The 24,135-nt window shown below is 40.6% G+C and overlaps 2 protein-coding genes across 2 annotated transcripts in view; one reads left to right on the forward strand and one right to left on the reverse strand.

Annotated features, from left to right (window-relative positions):
• Positions 1 to 503: 503 nt before the first annotated feature.
• Positions 504 to 11,426, forward strand: smarca5 (SWI/SNF related, matrix associated, actin dependent regulator of chromatin, subfamily a, member 5). The gene is made up of 24 exons (XM_061718295.1): positions 504 to 770; positions 4,157 to 4,273; positions 4,365 to 4,531; positions 4,627 to 4,727; positions 4,840 to 4,940; positions 5,054 to 5,233; positions 5,408 to 5,563; positions 5,660 to 5,791; positions 5,919 to 5,987; positions 6,097 to 6,206; positions 6,293 to 6,519; positions 6,661 to 6,782; positions 6,918 to 7,070; positions 7,316 to 7,448; positions 8,138 to 8,286; positions 8,380 to 8,502; positions 8,600 to 8,707; positions 8,792 to 8,905; positions 8,996 to 9,118; positions 9,755 to 9,887; positions 9,981 to 10,099; positions 10,215 to 10,427; positions 10,544 to 10,654; positions 10,878 to 11,426. Exons 1-24 carry the CDS (start codon positions 699 to 701, stop codon positions 10,941 to 10,943), a joined length of 3,099 nt encoding a protein of 1,032 aa, XP_061574279.1. The 5' UTR covers positions 504 to 698; the 3' UTR covers positions 10,944 to 11,426.
• frem3 (Fras1 related extracellular matrix 3) overlaps positions 10,861 to 24,135 on the reverse strand; it is a 38,159-nt gene continuing 24,884 nt past the window's right edge. The window contains exons 7-24 of the mRNA XM_061718283.1: positions 23,608 to 23,757; positions 23,310 to 23,519; positions 22,321 to 22,518; positions 22,059 to 22,223; positions 21,742 to 21,924; positions 21,536 to 21,666; positions 20,677 to 20,835; positions 19,552 to 19,855; positions 19,339 to 19,470; positions 18,145 to 18,476; positions 16,628 to 16,820; positions 16,431 to 16,535; positions 15,977 to 16,104; positions 14,773 to 14,907; positions 14,486 to 14,612; positions 14,207 to 14,394; positions 13,974 to 14,120; positions 10,861 to 12,937 (exon numbers count right to left, since the gene is read on the reverse strand). Of these exons, the coding sequence (XP_061574267.1) occupies positions 12,371 to 12,937; positions 13,974 to 14,120; positions 14,207 to 14,394; positions 14,486 to 14,612; positions 14,773 to 14,907; positions 15,977 to 16,104; positions 16,431 to 16,535; positions 16,628 to 16,820; positions 18,145 to 18,476; positions 19,339 to 19,470; positions 19,552 to 19,855; positions 20,677 to 20,835; positions 21,536 to 21,666; positions 21,742 to 21,924; positions 22,059 to 22,223; positions 22,321 to 22,518; positions 23,310 to 23,519; positions 23,608 to 23,757 (3,554 nt within the window). The 3' untranslated portion in view covers positions 10,861 to 12,370. The remainder of the gene's footprint in view (positions 12,938 to 13,973; positions 14,121 to 14,206; positions 14,395 to 14,485; positions 14,613 to 14,772; positions 14,908 to 15,976; positions 16,105 to 16,430; positions 16,536 to 16,627; positions 16,821 to 18,144; positions 18,477 to 19,338; positions 19,471 to 19,551; positions 19,856 to 20,676; positions 20,836 to 21,535; positions 21,667 to 21,741; positions 21,925 to 22,058; positions 22,224 to 22,320; positions 22,519 to 23,309; positions 23,520 to 23,607; positions 23,758 to 24,135) is intronic.

The following is a 24,135-nucleotide window of genomic DNA, read 5'->3' on the forward strand; positions in this document are numbered from 1 at the left end:
TAACAAACAGAGTCAATTTCCCCCTCTTGTTTGACCTGACTTGGCCAATAAACCTGATTCTGATTTTTTTTTTAAAAATTGTATATATGTTAATAAGCAGGGGTGCACACAAGCCGGGACTCGAGGGCCAGTCTACTGCACGTTTTAGACGTTTCCCTGCCTCAACACAACCCTGATAGACAAAGGCTGTGTCACCAACAGAGTTGTGTAAACCTTGATGACATGTTGATGACGACCAGTGATTAGAATCAGGTGTGTTGAAGACGGGGAAACATCTAAAACATGCAGTAGACTAGCCCTCGAGTCCCGGCTTGTGTGCACCCATGTTAATAAGAGCTGTCATTTGTCTTTTTACTGTACAGTGAGCGAAAATAACAGAGTCAAATTCCCTGTCTTGTTTGACTTGGCCAATAAACCTGATTCTCATTCTGATCTGCCTGTGAACGCAGCACAGACAAATCTCGCGATAGAGGTTGTCCTCGCGAGGTCCTGCGTGAGGCGCGGGGAAGAGCAGGGTCTTGCTAGCGGGAACGTGCTGCCTCCCTCTGCCGCCGGCGCGTCTTTCACAACAGAGAACACGATCTTCCCACTTACGGCGCTAAAGTTCGGAAAACCACCAACGGCTCTTAAGCGTCACCACCCAAGGAAGACAACAGCAGAGGATATATATCCAAGCAGAAGAGATAAATTTGAGAGAGATGTCGGAGAGCGCTGAGTGCGTGGAGCCGCGGGAAGAGCCGGCGGAGCCTGAAGAAGCCGCAGCAGCAGAGGTGAGAGTTCAGGATAAAACTGGCTTCTTCTCTTCTCCTCAACGTCTACATGTCTCACAAACGTCACTCGGCTAGCAATTCGTATGAATACTCGTGTATGGGGTTCTTGTTTCGTCCGTGTTGAACTTTTGCACCAGTGTTAATACGGACTCTTTGAGCTACTTAGCCGCTATGTAGCTTTGCCGTAGCGGCTAATGCTGCGTTCCATTTACCTCGGAAGTCGGAACTGGGAATGACGTCATAGCCGAGTTATCAGCGTTCCAGTTACAAAAAATGTAAATTAAATAATGTAAATTACACTATAGCAGCATATATATGCCAAACAATACTTGTATACGACTGATTTAGTGTGACCAAAACTAGAATGAAGTGCTACGAATTTTTACAGAGCTCTCTTCTACTGTTTACAACCGGGGCAGCCATCTTGGAATGGTAACTCGGGGGTGGTGAAGACTCTCCCACTTTCCCAGTGGGAAATCCCACTTCGAGGGGCGTTCCAGTTGAAAATTCCGACTGGGAACTGGGAAATCCCCACTTCCGAGGACAAATGGAACGCGGCATAACTGGCCGCGGCGATGCCGTCGTTTTGTAACAACACCAGGAGCAGCAGCTCTGTCCCTCCAACCAGCAGGGACGCCCACAGAGCAGCAGCAGCAGTTGCAACAATCAATCAATCAAATTTTATTTATATAGCACCTTTCATCCAGGTGCATGAAATACAAAGTGCTTTGACATTTTGAATGGAAAAATAAGCATAATAAACCAACAAATAAAAACTGGGAGACCAATGCACACTGACATACAAGTTTCAGTTTAGTTTCAGTTTATTTTTATTTGTTAGAGAGGGACAACGTACATTAAGAAACATTTTATAAAATGAAATGTAAATGTACCCAATTGTAGCCAAAAGGCTAGTTTACATTGGCAGTCCCCCTGCCAGAAATAATAGGCTAGTACCTAGTAAAAAAGATTAAAACACAAGTACAAACGCATCAGCAATAACATATAACATATATAATTCAACCCTTACAATATACACAGTTCATCCCCACATCGATAGTATACACATCAATGTTCACATCTTTGATTATCGATCAACCAATTCCTAAGATTATATTTGAAGACGTTGTATGAAATGGACTCTCTAATGTTCTGTGGGATGTTATTCCACTTAGGTGCTGTTTTATAAGAGAAAACTGATTGCCCAAATGCGCCCTTTCTAAAGGGGATAATGCATGCATTAATAGTGATAGTGTCTGCTGCATGGGGGCACAGTGCTTTTGGCATAAATAACAGACAATACCTTCCTCAGAAAGCCTGAGCCAGGTACATTTCTTCAGCCACCGTTTGTCAAACCCACTGGCTCTGTGTTTTTGAGAAGATCTGTAAAGATGGATAAAAAGTGATGCTTAAATCACGTACACGTTGGCTTCGCGTTGATATGCGCCTATTGACTTTGAAACTGACTAACGTTACCCTCGCCTCGCCAACTCGTCCTGTCCACTCTGACCTTCGCTATCACCTTTCAAGCATATTTGTGCACTACTTTCAGCCCTGACAAAATTGCTGCATCTCGTCAGTAACATGATTTATTACTTTTTAACTGCCTGTAACGTTAATTGTCTGCACCGTTTCACCTGCACTCTTGCTTCTCCTAGTCGCGAGGTCGCTTTTTAAAGTACTGTGTACATATACCGAATATAAGACGAATAAAAAAGACATGCTCGGATGCAAAAGAAACAATATTTACCTGTTTGAACAGCCAGGGAAAACCAGGACGCCGATTTTTAATACAACAAATAGCGGAAAAACGCAGAAAATAATTCTCGAGATTTAGTCTTCTTCTTCTGGTGCACTGTCGTTGATACAGCACCTTCACAGCGGCGCAATGCTGCAACTGCAGTTAAAATAACATCCATCCAGTCCATTTTGTAAATTGCCAGAAAATAACAATTTTCATGACGTCGGAGTTTTGAGAGCTGGGAATTAGCACGGAATTAGGCGGAGGAAAAACCCTGCACTTTTGGTTATTTTTGGTTACTTCCAGATCAGCTCGGTGCTTGTAATCACCGGTGATTATACAACTTTGTTGTAACGAAGGAAGACGATGATTAGAAATGAGGAGCACCCCTCAACTGTCCCACCACCCTCTTCGTTTTGAGAAGGGACAGGGCAGTAAAATCCTGTTGTGGCGGAGAAGTGATGTTGCTTCAGGCAAGGCAAGTTTATTTGTAGAGCACAATTCAACACAAGGTAATTCAAAGCTTTACATAAACATTAAAAGCGGCAAGCAATTAAACAGTAAAAATAAAATGAAAAGAGGTAAAATAATAAAAAACACAAGTTGTTCAAAAGTAAGGGTGTTAAAGTACAGCAGGTAAGTATTTAATTTAAGAATACGCTTCAGTAAACAGTAATGTTTTTAGGCCTGATTTAAAGGAGCTAACAGTTGGAGCAGACCTCAGGTCTACAGGAAGTTTGTTCCACCGGTGAGGAGCAGAATAACTGAACGCTGCCTCACCTTGCTTGGTTCTTGTTCTTGGGACACACAACAAACCAGATTCAGATGACCTAAGGGGTCTGGGAGCTTCATAGGGAACTAACAGATCAAGCATTCACTTCTTTGGGTCGAGTTTCGCCTAAAACTCTCAGACCAAATGTTTTTCTTTAAATATGTGAAGATCAACAGTTGGAAAGTTGACTTTTATACCAGCTATATTCAACATACACTAAAGACAAGTCACTAAGTTAAACGCTGCGCTATCAGACTCTGTTATTCACAAAGTTATAATTTCAAAAGGACAGAAACCATAGCCACTTACATAAATATGACATATTATATTAGTGATTGGTGAATGGTTTTATGTTTGTATTTTAACAGCATTCATGGTGTATCTCCTTTTAAACTGCACAAATTAATCACAAACACCTGTTTTTTATTGATTGTGAATGACTTGTAGCCCAAAAAATGTCCTTTCTGCTAAGAAAAGAAAGTATTTCAGAAGAAGAGAAACCTTATATCAATAAATATAATACTGAATGTTTGAGTAGGCTTGTCACTATTATTGTTTTCCCAGTTATTCTCATAATCTTTCATGGTTGTTAGAGTAATTTCCCATAACCAAAATCGAGAAAAGCAGATGGTTGAAACCATCAGAAATATATATTTGTGTCCCCCACTGCTGCTATTGTTAATGATGCTACATGTTTATACGAGTTCAATTTTAATATTTAAACAATTTAATTACACTCAGTAGATGGTAAAAAAAAAAACAAGCACCTGATGTGATCTCCTTTACATCACTTTTGATCATCCATTCTTAGATGCTTTAAGTGTAGACATCCAAACAGCCACTAAACACAACTGTTATTTTAATCTGTCTCAGGAGAAGTCTGACTCTTCAGATGCTGGAAAAGAGTCTTCTTCAGAGGCAGGTCCTGACGGACAAGATGCATCCTCCTCACCAACCAAAGAGTCTTCTGCAGGTTATGAGGAGAAAGTGGTAAGTATATTTTGTTATCAGCTAACATTATGTGGCTTGCCTCTCTCCTCTTGGTTCAATGACTTTAATAAGCCTTTAATTTCACGTGCAGCAAACAGACCGGACCAACAGATTTGAGTATCTGTTGAAGCAAACAGAGTTGTTTGCTCATTTCATCCAACCGGCTGCACAGAAGACTCCCACATCCCCTCTTAAGATGAAACCTGGACGCCCTCGGATCAAGAAAGATGAGAAACAGAACCTGCTCTCTGCTGGAGAGTAAGAACCTGTCCCATCAAAACCATTTATATGGGCCGAGAAAGTTTTTTCTCATTTTTAATCTTAAAACCTTTTTGTCATCTTCTGTTTAACAGCAACCGTCACCGTCGCACAGAGCAAGAGGAGGATGAAGAACTTCTGAATGAGAGCACAAAGACCACTAATGTGTGCACTCGCTTTGATGACTCTCCATCTTGTAAGCTACAACCCGTTTGTGTGAAATTGACTGATGCGTTAAGAGCTAGTATATAGCAAATATATATGATGACCAGCTAAGCAGGTTTTATGTTTACTTGTCTTTTATTCAGATGTAAAATCAGGAAAAATGAGGGATTATCAGGTCCGTGGTCTGAACTGGCTGATTTCTTTGTATGAGAATGGAATCAATGGTATCCTTGCAGATGAGATGGTCAGTACCTGGTCCAGTTTTAAATTGTTACTTCCGCACTGGTATTACCTTTTTGTTGTCAGATGTATTCTGTTTAACAACATGCTCCGCTTGCCCTGTCCACTTGTTATCAGGGACTGGGAAAGACTCTCCAAACCATCTCCCTGCTGGGTTACATGAAGCATTACAGAAATATTCCCGGTCCCCACATGGTGCTGGTTCCCAAGTCCACCCTCTACAACTGGATGAACGAGTTCAAGCGATGGGTGCCCTCACTTCGTGCAGTCTGTCTGATTGGAGACAGAAATGAGAGGGTAGGCTGTGTAGAATATTTTTGGATGAATGACTATTGGAGTGTTAACTTAAATATTCACTGTTATGATGATTTTGAGTACAGTTCCATTTAGTACATTGCATAGAACTTGTTTAGTTGGAATGAAGTTCAGTCAGATGTGAAACATCTCTGTATATCTTTGTGGCAATTGCAGAACGCCCTGGTCAGAGATGTGCTGCTGCCTGGAGAGTGGGATGTGTGCGTGACGTCCTATGAAATGCTCATCATTGAAAAGGCCGTGTTCAAAAAGTTCAACTGGAGATACTTAGTCATTGACGAAGCTCACAGGATCAAGAATGAGAAGTCAAAGGTCAGGCAGTTGCGGAAATAAAATGGCCATTTGCATAGTTTTACATGTGTTTTTGCAAGAAAATGTCAAAGATTATTTGTCTTCACTTTTCCATAGCTATCAGAAATTGTGCGTGAATTTAAAACCACCAATCGCCTACTTTTGACCGGTACGCCACTTCAAAATAACCTTCACGAACTTTGGGCTCTGCTCAACTTCCTGCTGCCTGATGTCTTCAATTCAGCAGAGGTAAGACTTGTTTCAACTACCGTTCGTGTTTATTTTAGGATTTTAATTGAAATACCTCTGCCCTTAGTTTCTCTCTGTTAAGACATGTAGCATTCTAACACTTATTTAATTTGTAATTGTTTTTAAGGATTTTGATTCGTGGTTTGACACAAACAACTGCTTGGGTGATACGAAACTGGTTGAACGTCTTCACACTGTAAGTATTGAATGTTAGTTAATTTCAATTTGAATGCAGACATCTAGGTTTTAGGGAATAACATTTGAGGATGCACTTCTTGAAATCCCTTACGGATGATGTCGTGTAGGTGCTGCGCCCTTTTTTGCTCCGACGTATCAAAGCGGATGTAGAGAAGACTCTGCTGCCAAAGAAAGAGATCAAGATATATGTGGGCCTGAGTAAGATGCAGCGAGAGTGGTGAGTATCCTCAGTTGAGCCTCAGTTTTAGTGCATCACAGAGCTACAAAAAACAAAACCTTTATTTTTGTGCCTCAATCCATCAGGTACACAAAGATTCTGATGAAGGACATTGACATTCTGAACTCTGCGGGTAAAACGGACAAGATGCGTTTGCTGAACGTTCTCATGCAGCTGAGGAAATGCTGCAACCACCCGTACCTATTCGACGGGGCCGAGCCTGGCCCACCTTACACAACTGACCTCCACCTGGCGGTGAACAGTGGCAAGATGATGGTGCTGGACAAGCTGCTGCCCAAGATGAAAGTGCAGGGTGTGTTGATCACCCATTGGAAACGGAACTCTCCGTTTTTATCTATTTTCCAGTGTTGACACTGAATGTGTATATCCAAAACTGACATATCATAATCAAGTTTTGTTGTTTTTTTTTTCTTCTTTGGTTATTCCTTCCTAGGTTCACGTATACTTATCTTCAGTCAGATGACCAGGGTGCTGGACATCTTGGAAGACTACTGCATGTGGAGGAACTATGAGTATTGCCGCTTGGACGGACAGACGCCACACGAGGAGAGACAGGTAAGATGTGATTTATAAAAAAAAAAAATAATAATAATTTTTTTGAAAGGTGCTGAAATTACAACTTGTTTTATGTTTGCAATAAAAGGCTCATTTGAATGCGTCTTTTTTTTTTTTTTTTTTTTTAATAAACAGATCTCCATCAATGCGTACAACGAACCCAACAGCTCCAAGTTCATCTTCATGCTGAGCACGAGGGCTGGTGGCCTGGGCATCAACCTGGCTACTGCTGATGTCGTCATCCTCTACGACTCTGACTGGAACCCCCAAGTGGACCTGCAGGCTATGGTGTGTTCCCTGATGCGATACTCTTTCCACATCCATTCACTCTAATCAGAAGCACATCCATTCACTCTAATTAAAAGCAAACATAACAAGTCCATTTTATTTTTAATTTGCTAATTCTTTTGTCGGACAAGACATTTTTTTTTTAGTTTTAGTTAGCTTTGATCATCACTCTGAAATAATTAGCTAATTAAATTGTAATGGCAAAATAACTTTATTAAACCATTTTAATTTTGTTTTCATTTTAGGACCGAGCTCACAGGATTGGTCAGCAGAAGCAGGTACGAGTTTTCCGTTTCATCACTGAAAACACCGTGGAGGAGAGGATTGTGGAGAGGGCCGAGATGAAACTCCGCCTGGACTCTATTGTCATTCAGCAAGGTAACTCTTTTCACCTACCTGTGTTGTGATAGATTTTACAGCAGATAGAAAAATACATTTGTATTCTTTAAAGGGGACCTATTATGAAAAACCCGTTTTCTCTTGCTTTAACATATATAAAGTGGTCTCCCCTCAGCCTGCCAACTCAGAAAAGGAGGAAAGTAACCAAATTCTGCAGTGTCTGTACAGCCGCCCGGATGAGCCATCCAGTGTGATGTGGCTTCTACGAGCCGTTCAGATTCTGCTCCTGTTGTTATGTAAAGACGGGCGATGAAACCATGGCCACAACTAACTCCGCCGGCCGGAGCTTCCGCCATTTTTTCGTTGCGGTGTATCGCGTATTTGCGTCAGGCAGCCAATCAGCACAGTGCCTCATTATCATAGCCTCCCCGCCCACTCAGAATCCTGCATAGATAATGAGGTTAGAAACGGTAAAGATAAAGACATGGCCCAGAGGCTGAATTCTAATTTATATAAAAAAAAACAATCAAAAGCTTGTTTTTAAGACATTCAAGGCCTGTTTAAAATAGCTATTAGATGCCATAATAGGTCCCCTTTAAGAAACACATTTTATTTCTTCTTTTTATCATGAATAATTAAAAGCCACAGTCCACATAGAGTACTGGATGGAGACCAGTAAGTGTTGTAGACATGACGGTATGTTTCTCCTACATGTTTCCATCTAATAGGACGACTCGTGGATCCAAGTGCAAACAAGATAGGTAAGGATGAGATGTTGTCCATCATCCGCCACGGTGCGACGCATGTGTTTGCTTCCAAGGACAGTGAGATCACAGATGATGACATTGATCAAATTCTGGAGCGAGGAGAAAGGAAGGTGAGTCTAGAATCATTACAGTCCAGATCAACCGTTTCTTTTGTGCTTATTTTTTTGGTCTCAATTTGAAATATTACATGTGTTGTTTTCCAGACAATGGAGATGAAGGAGAAACTGTCATCTCTGGGTGAGAGCACTCTCAGAAACTTCACCATGGACACGGAGAACAGCAGCGTGTACACATTTGAAGGAGAGGACTACAGAGAGAAGAAAAAGGTGAAGGGTTGAGCCAGCAACAGCATATGTTCTAAATCCTCCCCACTCTGAGAACGTTCAATGTTTATCTGACTCTTGTCTTTGCTTTGTTTCTCAGGTCATTACGAACTGGATCGAGCCACCCAAGAGAGAACGGAAAGCCAATTATGCCGTGGACGCCTACTTTAGAGAAGCTCTGCGAGTCAGTGAGCCCAAAGCGCCCAAGGTAGGACCAGAGCAGCCTACAGAAGACATGCGCATGTAAAGCGTTAGTGCTGTAAAAACTGTAACATCAATGTCAATGTTCCAGGCTCCTCGTCCTCCCAAGCAACCAAATGTCCAAGACTTTCAGTTCTTCCCTCCTCGGCTATTTGAGCTTCTAGAAAAGGAAATTTTGTTCTACAGAAAAACAATAGGATACAAGGTATGTAAAAGAAGTACATAGAGGACATTTCCTACTTGTCTTTGTCATTAGAATCTTCTTCAAATTGTTCATGGTCACGTGTCATTTCAGGTTCCTCGTAATCCGGAGCTACCAAACTCAGCTACAGTTCAGAAAGAGGAGCAGGGCAAGATCGATGAGGCCGAGGCTCTGACGGAGGAAGAACTGGAGGAGAAGGAAAACCTTCTGCAACAAGTAGAGTGGACTTTCAGTCATCATCCCAATTTTTTTGCTGATGCTGTCAGTAAAGGCTGAGGTTTGGTTCTGCGTCAAAACGACGCTGTGCCTACGGCGTGTGGTTTTCGTCCACGCAGACCACACGCCGTCACCTGCGCCGTCACTGACATGCACCTCCCAAAAATTGTAACTATGCGTCGAGGCGACGCAGACCACACGCAGACGGAGAGGGCGGTGATTGGTTCACTTGGAAGCAACGCATTTCCGGTTTGAAGCAGTCGTGAACTTTCAGGGCTCTTTTCTTCATTTATATGTGATTTTTTTTTTTTTTTTTTTTGTTTTGTTTTGTTTTGTTTTTTTGCACAATAGTTGTCCTTATCTCCTTGATTTACTGTGACCGGAAAAAGTCGGATAAACCATTCAGAAAAAGATAGCTAACTAGCAGGCACGGGGGGTACTGCACCGCGACGAAATGGAGTGACGGAGAAGTCCGAAGGGTTCACGACGGCGTCACGGCTGCGGCGTGTGCTCTGCGTTGGTTTGACGCAGAACCTTAATTCAGCCTTTAGTGATTGAATATTGTTTCATTTTGTTTTTGTTTTTTTTTTTTAGTCTCAGTTGTGCATACATTAATCAAGTGTTTATTTACTGCAGGGATTTACTATTTGGAACAAACGGGACTTCAACCAGTTCATCAAAGCCAATGAGAAGTGGGGGAGAGATGACATTGAAAACATTGCCAGAGAAGTTGAGGGGAAAACTCCAGAAGAAGTCATGGAATATTCTGGTGAGCTATAGTTTCTTTTTCTTTCTTTTTTGTTTGTTTTAAGTTTTGCATTGGATATATTTTGTAACTCCTTGTTTATATGTATTCCTCCAGCTGTATTCTGGGAACGCTGCAATGAGTTGCAGGATATTGAAAAGATCATGGCCCAGATAGAGAGAGGCGAATCCAGGATTCAGAGAAGGATCAGCATCAAGAAAGCTCTGGACTCAAAGGTAGCAGGCTGTCAGAAATGTGGCTCGTTATTTATGGTTTAAGCAAGTAAATCAGCATTCCTGATCAACAGAGCTTCTCGCATTTTCTTCCAATTTTCTTGCAATATTCTTCCAGATCGGTCGCTACAAGGCTCCCTTCCATCAGCTCAGAATCTCTTATGGCACCAACAAAGGCAAGAACTACACAGAGGAAGAGGACCGTTTCCTCATCTGCATGCTTCACAAACTGGGCTTCGATAAAGAGAGCGTGTACGATGAGCTTCGTCAGTGCATCCGCAACTCGCCTCAGTTCCGCTTCGACTGGTTCCTCAAATCCAGAACTGCCATGGTGAAATTCCTGTATTCTTTAGATATTTTCTCCTGTTTGTGTGTGTGTACACAGTTTTATTTATGAATAAATATGTAATTTCATTCTTTTTTTTCCCCCTTCCTTTTGTGCCGTAGGAGCTCCAGAGGCGATGTAACACTCTGATCACACTGATAGAGAGAGAGAACATGGAGCTGGAGGAGAGAGAGAAGGCAGAGAAGAAGAAGCGCGGACCAAAGGGGGGCTCAGTAAGTTACAAATTCATCTCATGTTAAAGATCCAAAGTAATCTGCCAAGAGTTTTTCATGCGACGTAGAAAAAAAATCAACTAAAATACATAAAAAACACACCGAAATATGAAGAGTTGTTTACTTTGGACACATTTTAATTAGTAGCATGAAACTTGCCTCGGGATGTATTTATAAAGATGGCACAGCTGTTTCTGACAACTTCCTTGTTTTTTTTTTTTAGGCGCAGAAACGAAAGGCAGAAGGAACTCCAGATGGTCGGGGTCGCAGAAAAAAGCTGAAATTGTAAAGCAACTTACAACCTGCACTGTGAGAATTTGAAAGCGGCAGCCAGCTCCAGTACCTTTAGTCGTAGCGTGTATTTCTCTGCGGTCTGTGATGGTGTACTTCGTAAAGTTCCTGATGGACTGATCTTTTTGTGTTGGGGTTGTTTTTTTTTTTACTAGAAAGCGCTCCCTTAAGAGCCTGTGTTGTCACCTACCTAGACACTGCAGCTGTGCTGATGTAGTTTTTTGTTTGTTAGCCCTTTTTTTTCTTACTAGTTATTAACTGAAATAATTGTATTTATACCTGTCAGGTTGTACTGCATTCCATTGCGTGATCATATGTACCTTTTTTATTTTTAAAAAGAGGTTTGTTGTTTCATCTTCTTACGTGAGGTAGATATTGTCCTTTTGAACATCACAAATAAACCTCCCCTTTTTATAATTAAAAAAACAAAAAAACGTCTGGTTAAAAAGAGACTCAATCAAAAATGACTTTTATATTTGGCAGCCAAACTTTTTCTTGCATCCAAATCTTTAAAGTTGTCACAAAAAAAGAAAAGCCATAAAGGTCTTCTAGCAATTTGTTACAAATATTTTCAGCTGTAGAAGAAAAATGTTTCTTTTTAGGAGTGATGAGCAAACCAGAAAGACATTGGTTCATCAATTTTTCAAGTGTCACCAGGGTGTAGTAATACCTTTTTTGTCAGTCCTGCTGTGATATGTACACAAACTTGCATCAGAATTAAGCTACATTTCTGTCAAACACAATTTAAAAAAAAAAAAAAAAAAAGCGGGGTTTCTGCATTGTCAAAAGGCTAAAATGGCATGTACAATCCCTTTTTAATAACTAGTGGCACTGTCATCAGCGGTGGACAGATGTACCTCAGGCTTTTGAAAGCGCAACAGAAAAATACCTAAAAACATTTTCATTCATTCAGGTCAATTTCATCTAACATTCAGTCCAGTTTTCCTTCTACTCTATAAAATAATGAATGGCATGAATCAGTGTAATACAAAAAAAAAAACATTTTTAAAGGATAAGCATGTAAATTTTCTTCAGAGAAACAGTTACCATTTGCTTCAGAATTAGTCATATTTCCTTTACCGCACGCATTTGAAAAGACCAAATGAATTGCAATATCTTACACCTGGGCAACCAATTAAAGAGGCGATTATCATTTCAAAGGGGCTTCTACATATTTTCATTATTCTGAAATCAAGGCTCAAACATACATTACAGTATTGTGAAAACTAACCGTCGTCAGAAATTGCCTCGAGACTGATGCATCTCTGCATGTAGACTCCGAGCACTACATCTCACACCGTCCGTAGGTTGCAGAGAGCTCTCTATTCAGTGCTACACACGTAGGAATCTAAGGCACAGTGGTGGAGGAGACTATTACAGTCTTTTAGAGAAGGGCAGATGTTTGTGATGGAGCAGTTTCCACCTTTAGACCTCAGTGCTGTCTGGACTGCTCCACGTGCCCGCAGGGCCATGGCTGTAGCCGTTGTAGGCGGAAGAAGAGGAGGAGGTGTACGGAGGGAACTGAGCTTTCTTTTCTCTCCTCTTGCGCCGGAGCAGCAGGATGACAATAATGGCGATGACAGAGATGAGGATGATGAGGCCTGCGACGCCCACAAACATGGGTAGGTAGGAGGTGTCGGCGGGCTCTCTGCTTGAACTCTCCAGGAGAGGGTGCTCTAGGTAGGCGTCGTGATTAGGGGACCAGGGCTGCCTTTGGCTGATCACAAGGCGGTCTGTCCGGTCCAGAGCAATGTGCTGGATATTGGTTCCCCGGTTGTTTTCAGTGCCAATGTCCTGGCCAGCAGCCTGACCGGAGGAGGCAGAGGCAGCACGGCGGTGGCGAGTGGCTGCGTTGGAGGTTTGAGGATGCTCAACAGAGGAGATGCTGTGATGGAGATACTCCAGGCTACGCTTGCCAATGTTGCGGTTGGCATTTTCTCTGGAGCGGACAGTGTAGATGGTGTGCATGAACCATTCCCGACCTGCAGCCACCTGGTAAAAAAAAGAAGCCCAACATGTTTCCTATTAATTTTCCCTCTTTATGTGTTGATGCGATGTGTAAACACCAGAGGTGGACAGAGTACTCGACCCCAGTACTTGAGTAAGAGCACAAATACTACTGGTCAAAATTTACTCCGTTACAAGTAAAAGTAGCTCAGTCAAAATATTACTCGAGTAAGAGTAGAAAAGTACTTGCTTTTAAAGGTACTTAAGTATCCAAAAGTAAATGCTTTTAAATTTACTTTAAGTAAGAGTAAGAGTAAATTTCTTATTTTCCACGTCAGTAAATTACTATATTTTTTCTAAATTAATTTAAAGATCTTTTAACTCTTGTTTCTCAGAATTAACTCTTTGAAACCAGCTGCACTGATGTGCTGCTTTTAGAACCACAATGTTATATAGAACCTGCAGAAACACCAAAAACAAATCAAATGAATGGGATCATAAGAGGACAGCAGATGATGCAGAGTTTATTAACAATCATGAACTGAAACCAAATGAACCTGCACCATCCAACTAAGTCTGGATCCCCCTCAAAGACCACTGCTTTACAAAAAACTACATCTCTGCTTTCAATAACTCAATGTTGAAGTCACTTAACTTTACAGGAAGGACATGTACCAGTACAATATAGCAATATAGAGCATAACAAACTGTCTCCCCATTCAGCCATTCAGAGGCTTGACGTATTTCCGCTTTACGTACATCCCAGTGGAGAGCGTGCACTGTGATAGGTCTCTTCCTTTGACAAAAACAGCTTGTGTCCAATAGGATTTTACGGAAGAAGAAAAAAGAGCAGACCTGAAAGTAACGAGTACTTTTCAGCCTTCCTAGAAATTTACTCGAGTAAAAGTAAAAATATTTGTCTTGGAAATGTATTCAAGTAAGAGTAATAAGTACCAAAGGAATCTAATACTCAAGTAAAGTACAAATCCTCTGGATATGTACTTAAGTACAGTACTCAAATAAATTTACTCCGTTACTGTCCACCACTGGTAAACACGTGGTGTCTGACAATTACACTGACCTGGAAGAGTGGGGAGGAAGATAACGTGAAGCCATCCGAGCCTGGTTGCATGACTAAAGAAAATGCTCCAGGGGTGTCCTGAGCCAATGTGGCCTTAAAAGCAACTTCACCAAATGCTGAAGCTTGGGTATCTGGCTGGGCTTTGTCCTGAAGAACAAAATGCATCAGAATCAGAAAAAAACATACCCGCCTTTCTTCCTTTTTATTATCTTCAGATCATTATTGCTGTTTACCAAGATTTTGAATCTGTAAAGCAGAGAGGGAGCATCAGCCAGGCAGCCGTACTCCTTATTAGTAGGGTTGTATTTGGGGACGTAACCATCTGCTCCGGTACAGAGGAACACCTTCTCAATGCTGCAGGAGAAGGAGTCGCCCAGGTTCTGGACTGGGTCCACCATCACACGGCCATAAATCATTGAACCTGAAGGGAAGTACAAATATATAGAGAGAGATTGGACATGGTCCTGAATTGTAACCCCACTTAAAACCACTAGATGGCAACTGTGAACTACCTTCTGAAAAAGCAGCATCAGTTCCTTCTCCAAAGCCCATGGAGCCATCAGATAGCCACAACTCTTTCTTGGACAGCAGAAACATCTGAGTGTTGAGACTGAACTCAGCGGCCACTGGGTCACTCACCTAGAGAAAACAGGTCAAATGATAAAGGCTCTAGTGGTTAGTGAAGGCCGTAAAGCCTTTCTTTGTGTTGTCCTCCAGGTGATCTAAAACCTTACTCTTTTTAGTTTTAGATCTGAAAATAATGAATACAACCTGAAGAATATAAAATTTGTAGTCTAACCTGCTGGAAGCGAATGTCCATGTCAAAGGTTAGTGGCTCTCGTGGGTGGCAGACGGGAGGGATGCTGAACTCTCCATTTGGTGATGCCATGCAGGGCACCAGTTTCACCGTGTATGTCCCAGAGTAGTCCCGCACCTACAGACCAGGCAGAGATGTGATTCAATTGCTAAGAATGTTCATTTACTTTTCTAATTGAGGGGCGCTTGCATAGCGCAGAGTAGGGTTGCCACCCGTCCCGTAAAATACGGAATTGTCCTTTATTTGAGAAAAAAATGTTGCGTCCCGTATTGAACTAATACGGGACACGATTTGTACCGTATTTTCATTAACTTTTACACCATATTCTAGTTGAATTATTGAAATAAATGAACCTTTACACCATATTCTAGTTGAATTATTGAAAAAAGTTAACTTTTACACCATATTCTAGTTGAATTATTGAAATAAGTTAACTTTTACACCATATTCTAGTTGAATTATTGAAATAAATTAACTTTTACACCATATTCTAGTTGAATTATTGAAATAAGTTAACTTTTACACCATATTCTAGTTGAATTATTGAAATAAACTAACTTTTACACCATATTCTAGTTGAATTATTGAAATAAGTTATTTTTTACACCATATTCTAGTTGAATTATTGAAATAAATTAACTTTTACACCATATTCTACTTGAATTATTGAAATAAATTAACTTTTACACCATATTCTAGTTGAATTATTGAAATAAATTAACTTTTACACCATATTCTAGTTGAATTATTGAAACAAGTTATTTTTTACACCATATTCTAGTTGAATTATTGAAATAAATTAACTTTTACACCATATTCTACTTGAATTATTGAAATAAATTAACTTTTACACCATATTCTAGTTGAATTATTGAAATAAATTAACTTTTACACCATATTCTTCACCTGTAGGCTATATTATACATTTGGGCTGATGTGGACATACATAGCATAGGAGGATATTTCAGTTGCTAGTATGGTTGTCTGTCTGTACAGTCATGCAAGTTCAATGTTATTAAAGCACTTTAAACTTTAAATCAAAGCATTTAGTTTTTTCATATAAAATAAACACATTTTTATTCAGTATAGAAGTTTTGGGGCTTTTTTTTTGGCTCCTGCGCTGCTGAAATCAGGTCGTCCCTTATTTCTATTTCTGAAAGGTGGCAACCCTAGCGCAGAGACTCACGGCAAAGTCCGAGACGAAGCTCCACTGCTGCATGGGCTGGTTGTACGTCGGCTCCGTCCTGACCAAGGCGAGCGTAAACGTCAGCCCAGGATGTTCAGCACACATCACCATGGATGACACGCTGGTTCCTGGTGACAAACATCCATCAGTCATACATTTTTACCTCTGCATTCTTTTCCTATCTAAAATACCAACCACATCTATATTTATTTGGTCACATCTCACATTGCTTGTGTCACTTTCTGTCTAACAATAAATATTTCAGGGTCATTTTGACATTTGCTTGAATGACCTCTGGCACTTTCACACAGGAAGACCCTGAGATGGAACTCCAGAAATAGATGAATAGACCACAGAGTAATCCAATCGGCGGCTGCATGTATAGAGGCAGATCCCACGGGATGGTCTATGGTATGTATGTATGTGTGTATGCATGTGGGTGCCACTCTCATACCTGAATGAGACATAACAAACTGTCCCCTGAAACGGGCTTCAGTTTTGAAGTTGACCACTAGACGCCCCTCCTCATTTATGCGCATGCTGGTCGGGTACATGGCTCCTATTTAGAGCAGAGGACAACATTTTATAGCTTTTCATGAATGAACCCCACTTTCCCCTATCAAAACTAGCCAGGAACATCTGAGAAAGTACCTTGTAGTTCGGCTTCAGGTGGACTGCCAATGCCCTCCTGCCACAATATAGCCGTATCGTATACAAAGGTGAGCTTGAGCTCTGACTGCAGGTCAAAGTGCTGCCATCCTCCAACAGCCACAGGAGAGTGGAAGACGTAGGACACGAACAAAGGGACACGCAGGGTGACGTAGGACTGGACCAGGTTGAGCACCTACAAAGAAAAATCGATCATTTAAAGGGTAATGTTGGAACATTTGAAGGAGAATCATTTGCATCTTTTTGAAACTGGGGCTGTTGCAGCTTGGGCATGTTCATACGCTTCAAGCCTGAAAACTGGAGTCATGCCTGCGCTTATTTTCAGCCCTCTTTGACTCATTGTTGGACTCAGAATCACACAGCACAAAATAAAGTCCATCCATTCGCTACGCCCATGTCATTCCTATTCAGGGTCACGGGGGTCGGCCAAAGGCTACACCAGCTGGTGATGAGCCAAGGGCAGGAGAAACCCCGGGCAGGTCACCAGTCCACCACAGGGCAACAATATGGAACGAATGGTTGGCCTAACATCAATGTTTTTGGTCTGTGGAGAGACCCACACAAGCACAGGGAGAACAATATAAACCCTGCACCGAAAGTCCCCCAGCTAGGATTTGCATTGGGGGGACTTTTCTGTAACTATGAGAGACAATTCTGGCTACTTAGACACCATGCTGCCCCAACAAGGGTCGCAACAAACAGCCGGATATCCCGTGTTTATTACCCCAAGTTAGCGGGTTGCATGTCTTTTTTTTTACATTAACTGACCAGTGTGGGCTACGACGGAGTATTAGGGCCAAACAAAAAAAAACAAAAAAAGGAAATTACGAGAATAAAGTCATAATGTAATGAGAATAAAGTCGTAAAATTATGAGAATAAAGTCATAATATTACGAGAATAAAGTCGTAATATTACGAGAATAAAGTTGTAATATATTATAAATTAATATATAAATATAACTTCACAAGATGCTCAATATTCTTCATTTTAACACAGGGAGAAGACTGCTCTTCCTGTTAGAGTTCTCATAAATTACCACTTTATTTTCATAATATTATGACTTTATTCTCATAAATTAACACTTTATTCATTACGACTTTATTCTCGCAATGTCACAACTTTATTCTCGGAATTTTACGACTTTATTCTCGGAATTTTACGACTTTATTCTCATAATATTACGACTTTATTTATTACGACTTTATTCTCATAATATTACAACTTTATTCTATTACGACTTTATTCTCGCAACATTACAACTTTATTCTCGTAATGTTACGACTTTATTCTCGTAATTTTACGACTTTATTCTCATAATATTATGACTTTATTCTATTACGACTTTATTCTCACAACATTGCGACTTTATTCTCGTAATTTTACGACTTTATTCTCATTATATTATGACTTTATTCTCGTAATTTCCTATTTTTTTTGTCTTAGTTTGGCCCTAATACTCGTCGTAGTGGGCAGCATTTGCAGTGACACATATTTTTACCTGTCCGTCCGTGCCTATGGAGCCTCCGCAATCATTCAGGAGCTCTGACATGTCGTAGTAACTGGTGAACTCCCAGAGGCAGGCCTCCAAATTCAGGTTCCTGTAGAAGCGGAGGGAGTTGGTGGAGCGCATGAAAGTGCTATATTGGTAGGGTGACGTCTCCCCGATGATTTCAGGGTTCTTCGTTGCATCGGTAATGAAGCCGTGGCCGGTTTGGATCTCATTGAAGTCCAGCAGGTTGGAGCAGCGGTGGTTGCCCACACGGGTCCCGTCTGGGCTCAGGGTCAGCTCAAAGTTGGAGAGAGGTCTCGTTGAGATCACTGGCAGCATTCCTAATGAGCGGAAAGGCATCTTATGATTAGGGCTGGGCATCGATTCAAATGTCAAGAATCGATTCGATTCCGATTCTTAAGATTCAGAATCAATTACTAGGATTTGATCGGATTCGATCCGATTGATTTGGGTTAGTGTTATTAAAAGTGTTTTTTTGATCCGTTGCCTGAATTATATGACTGTAAAATAACGGGCGGGAGGAGGCAGAGAAGCGTACAGTGTCCCCAACTTTTCTCCAAAGAAAAGTTTATTTAGTTCAGGAGTTTTAAAAACCAGCCCAACACTGCAGCTACTCTTCGACGCCGTGTTAATTGTTTGATAGTTTCACACCATGCACATGTGTGAATTAAATGACATGACTACTGGCATTAAAGTTCACCCGGCGAAAATGTAATTATGAAAAAAAATCGATCTTTAGACATACGAATCAATATTCAGGAATTAAAATGAAAATCGGGAAAAAAAAAATGTCAACACAGGCCTACTTATGATCAAATATTCATTTTCATTTCATTTTATTCTTTATTTCATTCAAAAAACAAAACAATTTAATACAAACACAAATACAAATGTTCCTAACTTATGAATGAAAAGGGAGCAGAAAGAAGAAGAATCTTATCTGATCTGCCCCTTTCACAAATAACATAAATTAAAAATAATAATAAAAAAAAAACAACTAAGTGAATAAAAACAACTAAAATAAAATTAAAATAACATTAAATAAAATTACCACCGCCTACGGGTATGTCAATCAAACTCAACATTTTTTGTTATATTTCCTTAACATACAGACAAATATTACTGAGAAAAGATAAAAATAAAACCTAACATGTATTACAAAAAATAAAATGAGCTTCTTACCATCCATGTGTGGCATGTTGATGCTCAGTTTGATGAGGTTAGGGAAGTCTGGATCATCTGGGCCTGTGTAGCGGATCTTAGCAGAGAAAGGCTCCGCTCCGACAGTTCCTGGGATGCGAGGCTGACACATACCTGCGAGGAGGAGTGAAAGTCAGTTTAGACCAGTATAAGTTAACCGGATGTCTGGGCCAGATACCCACTTCCTCCACGCACCTTCCTCTTTACTGATCACAACGATGGAACTGGACAGTTCCAGGCCAGAGTCTCCGTTGGTGTTGAAGGCTCTCGCCGCACACTGAACCCTGGAACCAGCTTGGAAGTAGATTGAATCCAAGGTGACAGACTTGGTGTTGGTGAAGAAGGTGTTAGTGTCCACCTCCCTCATGGGGCTGGTCACGCCGTCTGGTCCGGTGGGAGCGCTGACCAGCCAGCGGTACTGCGTGAGAGTGTCGTTGATGTTCTCCGCAGAGCAGATAGAGCCTGTTTTATCGAAGTCATGGTACTTCGGATTGCAGGCCTGAAAGGAGGTTAAGGAAATATAGACTATTATACCAGAAGGCCAGAAGGAGAGCACACATTAGGCCCATTTTAAAAACCTTACACTGGCTACCTGTTAGTTTTCGTGTTGATTTTAAAGTTCTTTTATTAGTTTATAAAGCGCTACATGGGCTTGCGCCAGAGTATATTTCAGAGATGTTTTTATTCTATAAACCAGGAAGGACCTCAGATCCTCTGGCTCTTCCTTTTTAGCTGTTCCACAGAGTAGAACTAAAACATTTGGTGATGCTGCTTTTAACCACTATGCTCCAAAACTGTGGAACAGCCTGCCTGAGGATCTGAGAGGAGCTGGAAATGTGGACATTTTTAAACGTAGACTAAAAACTCATCTCTTTGGTCTGGCTTTTATGTAGCATCACATTTTATAGTTTTAGTTTTATTCCGTTTAAATTTTTTTAAAGGTATCTGTTTTATTTATTTATCCATCTCTTATAATGTTTTTATTATTTTTATTGTTGTGGACTGATTATTATTATTTATTTTTTTAGCCTTAATCCTTGAACTTTTATCTTTTTATAAATTTTATATATTTTATATTGTATGTCAGGGTGCATTGGTCTCCCAGTTTTTATTTTTTTGGTCTCCCAGTTTTTATTTGTTTATTATGCTTATTTTTCAATCAAAATGTCAAAGCACCTTGTATTTCATGTACCTGGACGAAAGGTGCTATATAAATAAAATTTGATTGATTGATTGATTGATACATTTGTTTAAACATGCATTTAAAGGGAATGGTTTGCTTGTTAAGCTTTAAAGTGATGAAAGCAGGGCCGCACTTACCGTCACACACACAACAGGGTATCCATTGGGAGGGTGAGGCCTGTCTTTGCTTTTAGCTGTGTCATCATACATGAGCAGAGACACCACCTGGGGAACTGCAGGGAAGGTAACGTCTGCTACGCTGTCCATCTCCTCAATGTACACCATGGCTTTGTTCATCTAGCAGAAAGAGGATAAGACATCAGCAGCCGGACCTATGTCTGCAAACTACATCTTGGATGTTGGTGGGGAGCAGAAACAACATTCTTTCACCCGTCTTAAATATTGCAATACCATTTCCGGAAATTGTCACCCCTGGAAGAAGTATAGACAAAATACTAAGCGATTCCAGATGTAGTACATATTCAAAGACTTCTGATTCTCACAAATATTTTTAAACAATACAAGATAATGAAAGATTTGATATATAACTATCCAGTTACTGCTAATTAAAAACACTTTGTCATTGGCATAGATCAATCAGAGGAAAGAGGCCCTTGGGGTTTAATACTGTAATTACAGTATAATGAAGGACAAAACAATTTAGCAAAGAATGACCTATTTCTTATGTGTGAGTGGTCCGTGCATGGCTAGAATGTCACAGTTCTGTTTATAGGTTTGTCTGCTCTTTGGCTCCGCAGGGACATTCCCCTCAGCATCTCATTCCAGAGGGAAAAGCTTTTTATAAAACTGTGGTTCGGGTGTGCTGACAGCAACGCCAGCTGCTGCCTGTCTATTTTAACACAGGCTGACATGACAGGAAGCGAGTTCACGTGTGTGGACTTCCACTACTGTACCATCCATGGTGTGGAATTGCTGCTGGTGTTGATATTTTTCTTTTTTTTTTTGCATGCAAGTGCTTATGTGGCTTTTAACTCACCTGTATTTCAGCCACCATGTTGTCGTCAGGCTTCATGTGCACAATGAAGGCCTCCCTCATCTCTCTCTGACCGTCATACAGGATCTCGATCTCCACAAAATGCTCCTTCTCCCCTTCCTTGAATTCCACATCTTAGACACATACCATAACGTCAGCGGGCAACATTGCACAAGTCTCCGACACAAGTCCCAGCCAAGTTGTCTCACCTTCTGACAGTGGGTTATAGTCCTCTCCGGAGGTCGCAGAGCCATCCTTTGTGTGCACTCTCACCAACGAGACCTTTGAGGTGTCTCCAAGACGCAGAATGGGGATCTTGACGATTGCTACATCCCCCTTTACCTGGGGCTCACGCACGCTATACTTGATTTCGGAGAAACGGATGATGGGCTCTAAAACAAGAAGCAAAGTGGACAGCAGACTGTGTCATCAGTTGGTTGTACACGAAGTGCTTCAGTCAAGGCAGATCCCCTAAGGAACATAAATTAAATGTTACACAGTTTAATACATGTGAGCAAGCACGTACTATCTTTCTCATCCGTGACAGTGATCAGCGCTTCCTTCTGCTCCCCGAGAGCAGCTCCATACGGAGACTTGCTCTTGGGATTTCCCAGCACCAGACGGAACTCCTCATCCTCCTCGTGGACGACGTCGTCCATCAGGCTCACCACACACGGCTTCTCAGACTCACCTGGGGAGTTAATAGAGTGAGCGTAGAATTAAAGAAACAAGAAGGGATGATTAAGGGAGCTTCTAGGAGACATAATGAGAGTCACGTGATGTCTCACCCGGAAGAAAAGTGATGAGTGACGCATCAGTATTGGGCCTCTCGCTGTAGTCCATCATGACCTGAGCCGAGCCCTGGCGGGTGTAGCAACGCACCGTGGATCTGAGGCTGATGTCACCGCTGCGGTACACTGTGACGCTTACTTCTCCATCCGACTCATCCACCTTGTAGCTTCCTTCTTTAAACTGAACCTTTGGCACTGAAAAGACAAAATTATTTTATGAATCAATAAAATCCTCACAAATTTGAGTCGTAGTAGCAAAGTCTTTTGTGTATTTAGTTAATAAATAATTACATATTCTGAAACTCTGCATTCCCTCAGATCCACATTATAGATTTAGATCAATTCATATACAGGACTGTCTTAGAAAATAAGAATATTGTGATAAAGTCCTTTATTTTCTGTAATGCAAAAATGTCATACATTCTGGATTCATTACAAATCAACTGAAATATTGCAAGCCTTTTATTATTTTAATATTGCTGATTATGGCTTACAGCTTAAGAAAACTCAAATATCCTATCTCAAAAAATTTGAATATTCTGAGAATCTTAATCTTAAACTGTAAGCCATAATCAGCTATATTAAAATAATAAAAGGCTTGCAATATTTCAGTTGATTTGTAATGAATCCAGAATGTATGACATTTTAGTTTTTTTAATTGCATTACAGAAAATAAAGAACTTTATCACAATATTCTAATTTTCTGAGACAGTCCTATATATATATATATATATATATATATATATATATATATATATATATATATATATATATATATATATATATATATATATATATATATATATATATATATATATATAAATAAATATAAATAAATATAAATAAATATAAATAAATATAAATAAAAATGTATATATGTATATATATAAAAATGTATATATGTATATATTTATAAAAATGTATATATGTATATATACATATATACATATATAAAGTGTAAAGTTCTGAAAACATCTGACACCTACAGTCAGTGACAGTATCATTGATGGTGATGGTGGTCTTGCTCGGCTCTCCTAACACAGCGTTCATGGGCATCCTCAGCACAAGATCAAAGGTCTCAGGTCCTTCCAGCTCCGGCTGGCCCAGGTCATCCAGGATAGTCACCCTGAACGTCTGCATCGTCACTCCAGGTGCAAAGTCCAGGTTGCGGCTAATACCCACGTAGTCGATTCCAGCTGGCAGACGGGAGAGAAGACGCTGACTGTGACTGCAGTTTAATTTAATGACTGGATGCAGGTGATTCTGCTGACGTGCTTATTTTACCTTCTGCAGAAACAGGCTCGCTCTTCCTGGAGCGGACCGTGACCGTAGCGGTCTTGGACAGGTCGGTGCCTGTCCTCCAGACCTTTACTTCGACGTAGCCTGCACTTTCCTCCACAATGTACTCAATTTCCCCAAAGTATAATGAAGGTTCTGTGAAATTTAAGAGAAACACAGAGAATTAAATTTTAGACCTTGGCACAATGTCTGTCTGATCTCAGGTCAGTATTTTCTAAATCACCAATTTACCTCCAAAACAGCATAAATTAGGAAAAATAGTTGCATTTCTTTTGCTTGGCTGACTCTCTGAGTGACCTTCTGGCTCAAAGGAAAAAACTAAATAAGTTTCAGTCTGGATGTTCGGATAATTTCTGAAGATATTTGGATTACATATTTGCAGCTTTGCAATAGGCTGACATGAGATAGGTTGGCTTAGCTCCGCAAATACCAAAATGTTTCTCTGAGCACAGGAAGAGAGCTGTCATCCATCTTATCCGGTTCTCCCTCAACCTTTCTCCTCCTCTTATCTAA

This window comes from Cololabis saira, chromosome 1 (genome assembly GCF_033807715.1).
Source record: "Cololabis saira isolate AMF1-May2022 chromosome 1, fColSai1.1, whole genome shotgun sequence".
In the NCBI taxonomy this organism is placed as follows: domain Eukaryota; kingdom Metazoa; phylum Chordata; class Actinopteri; order Beloniformes; family Belonidae; genus Cololabis; species Cololabis saira.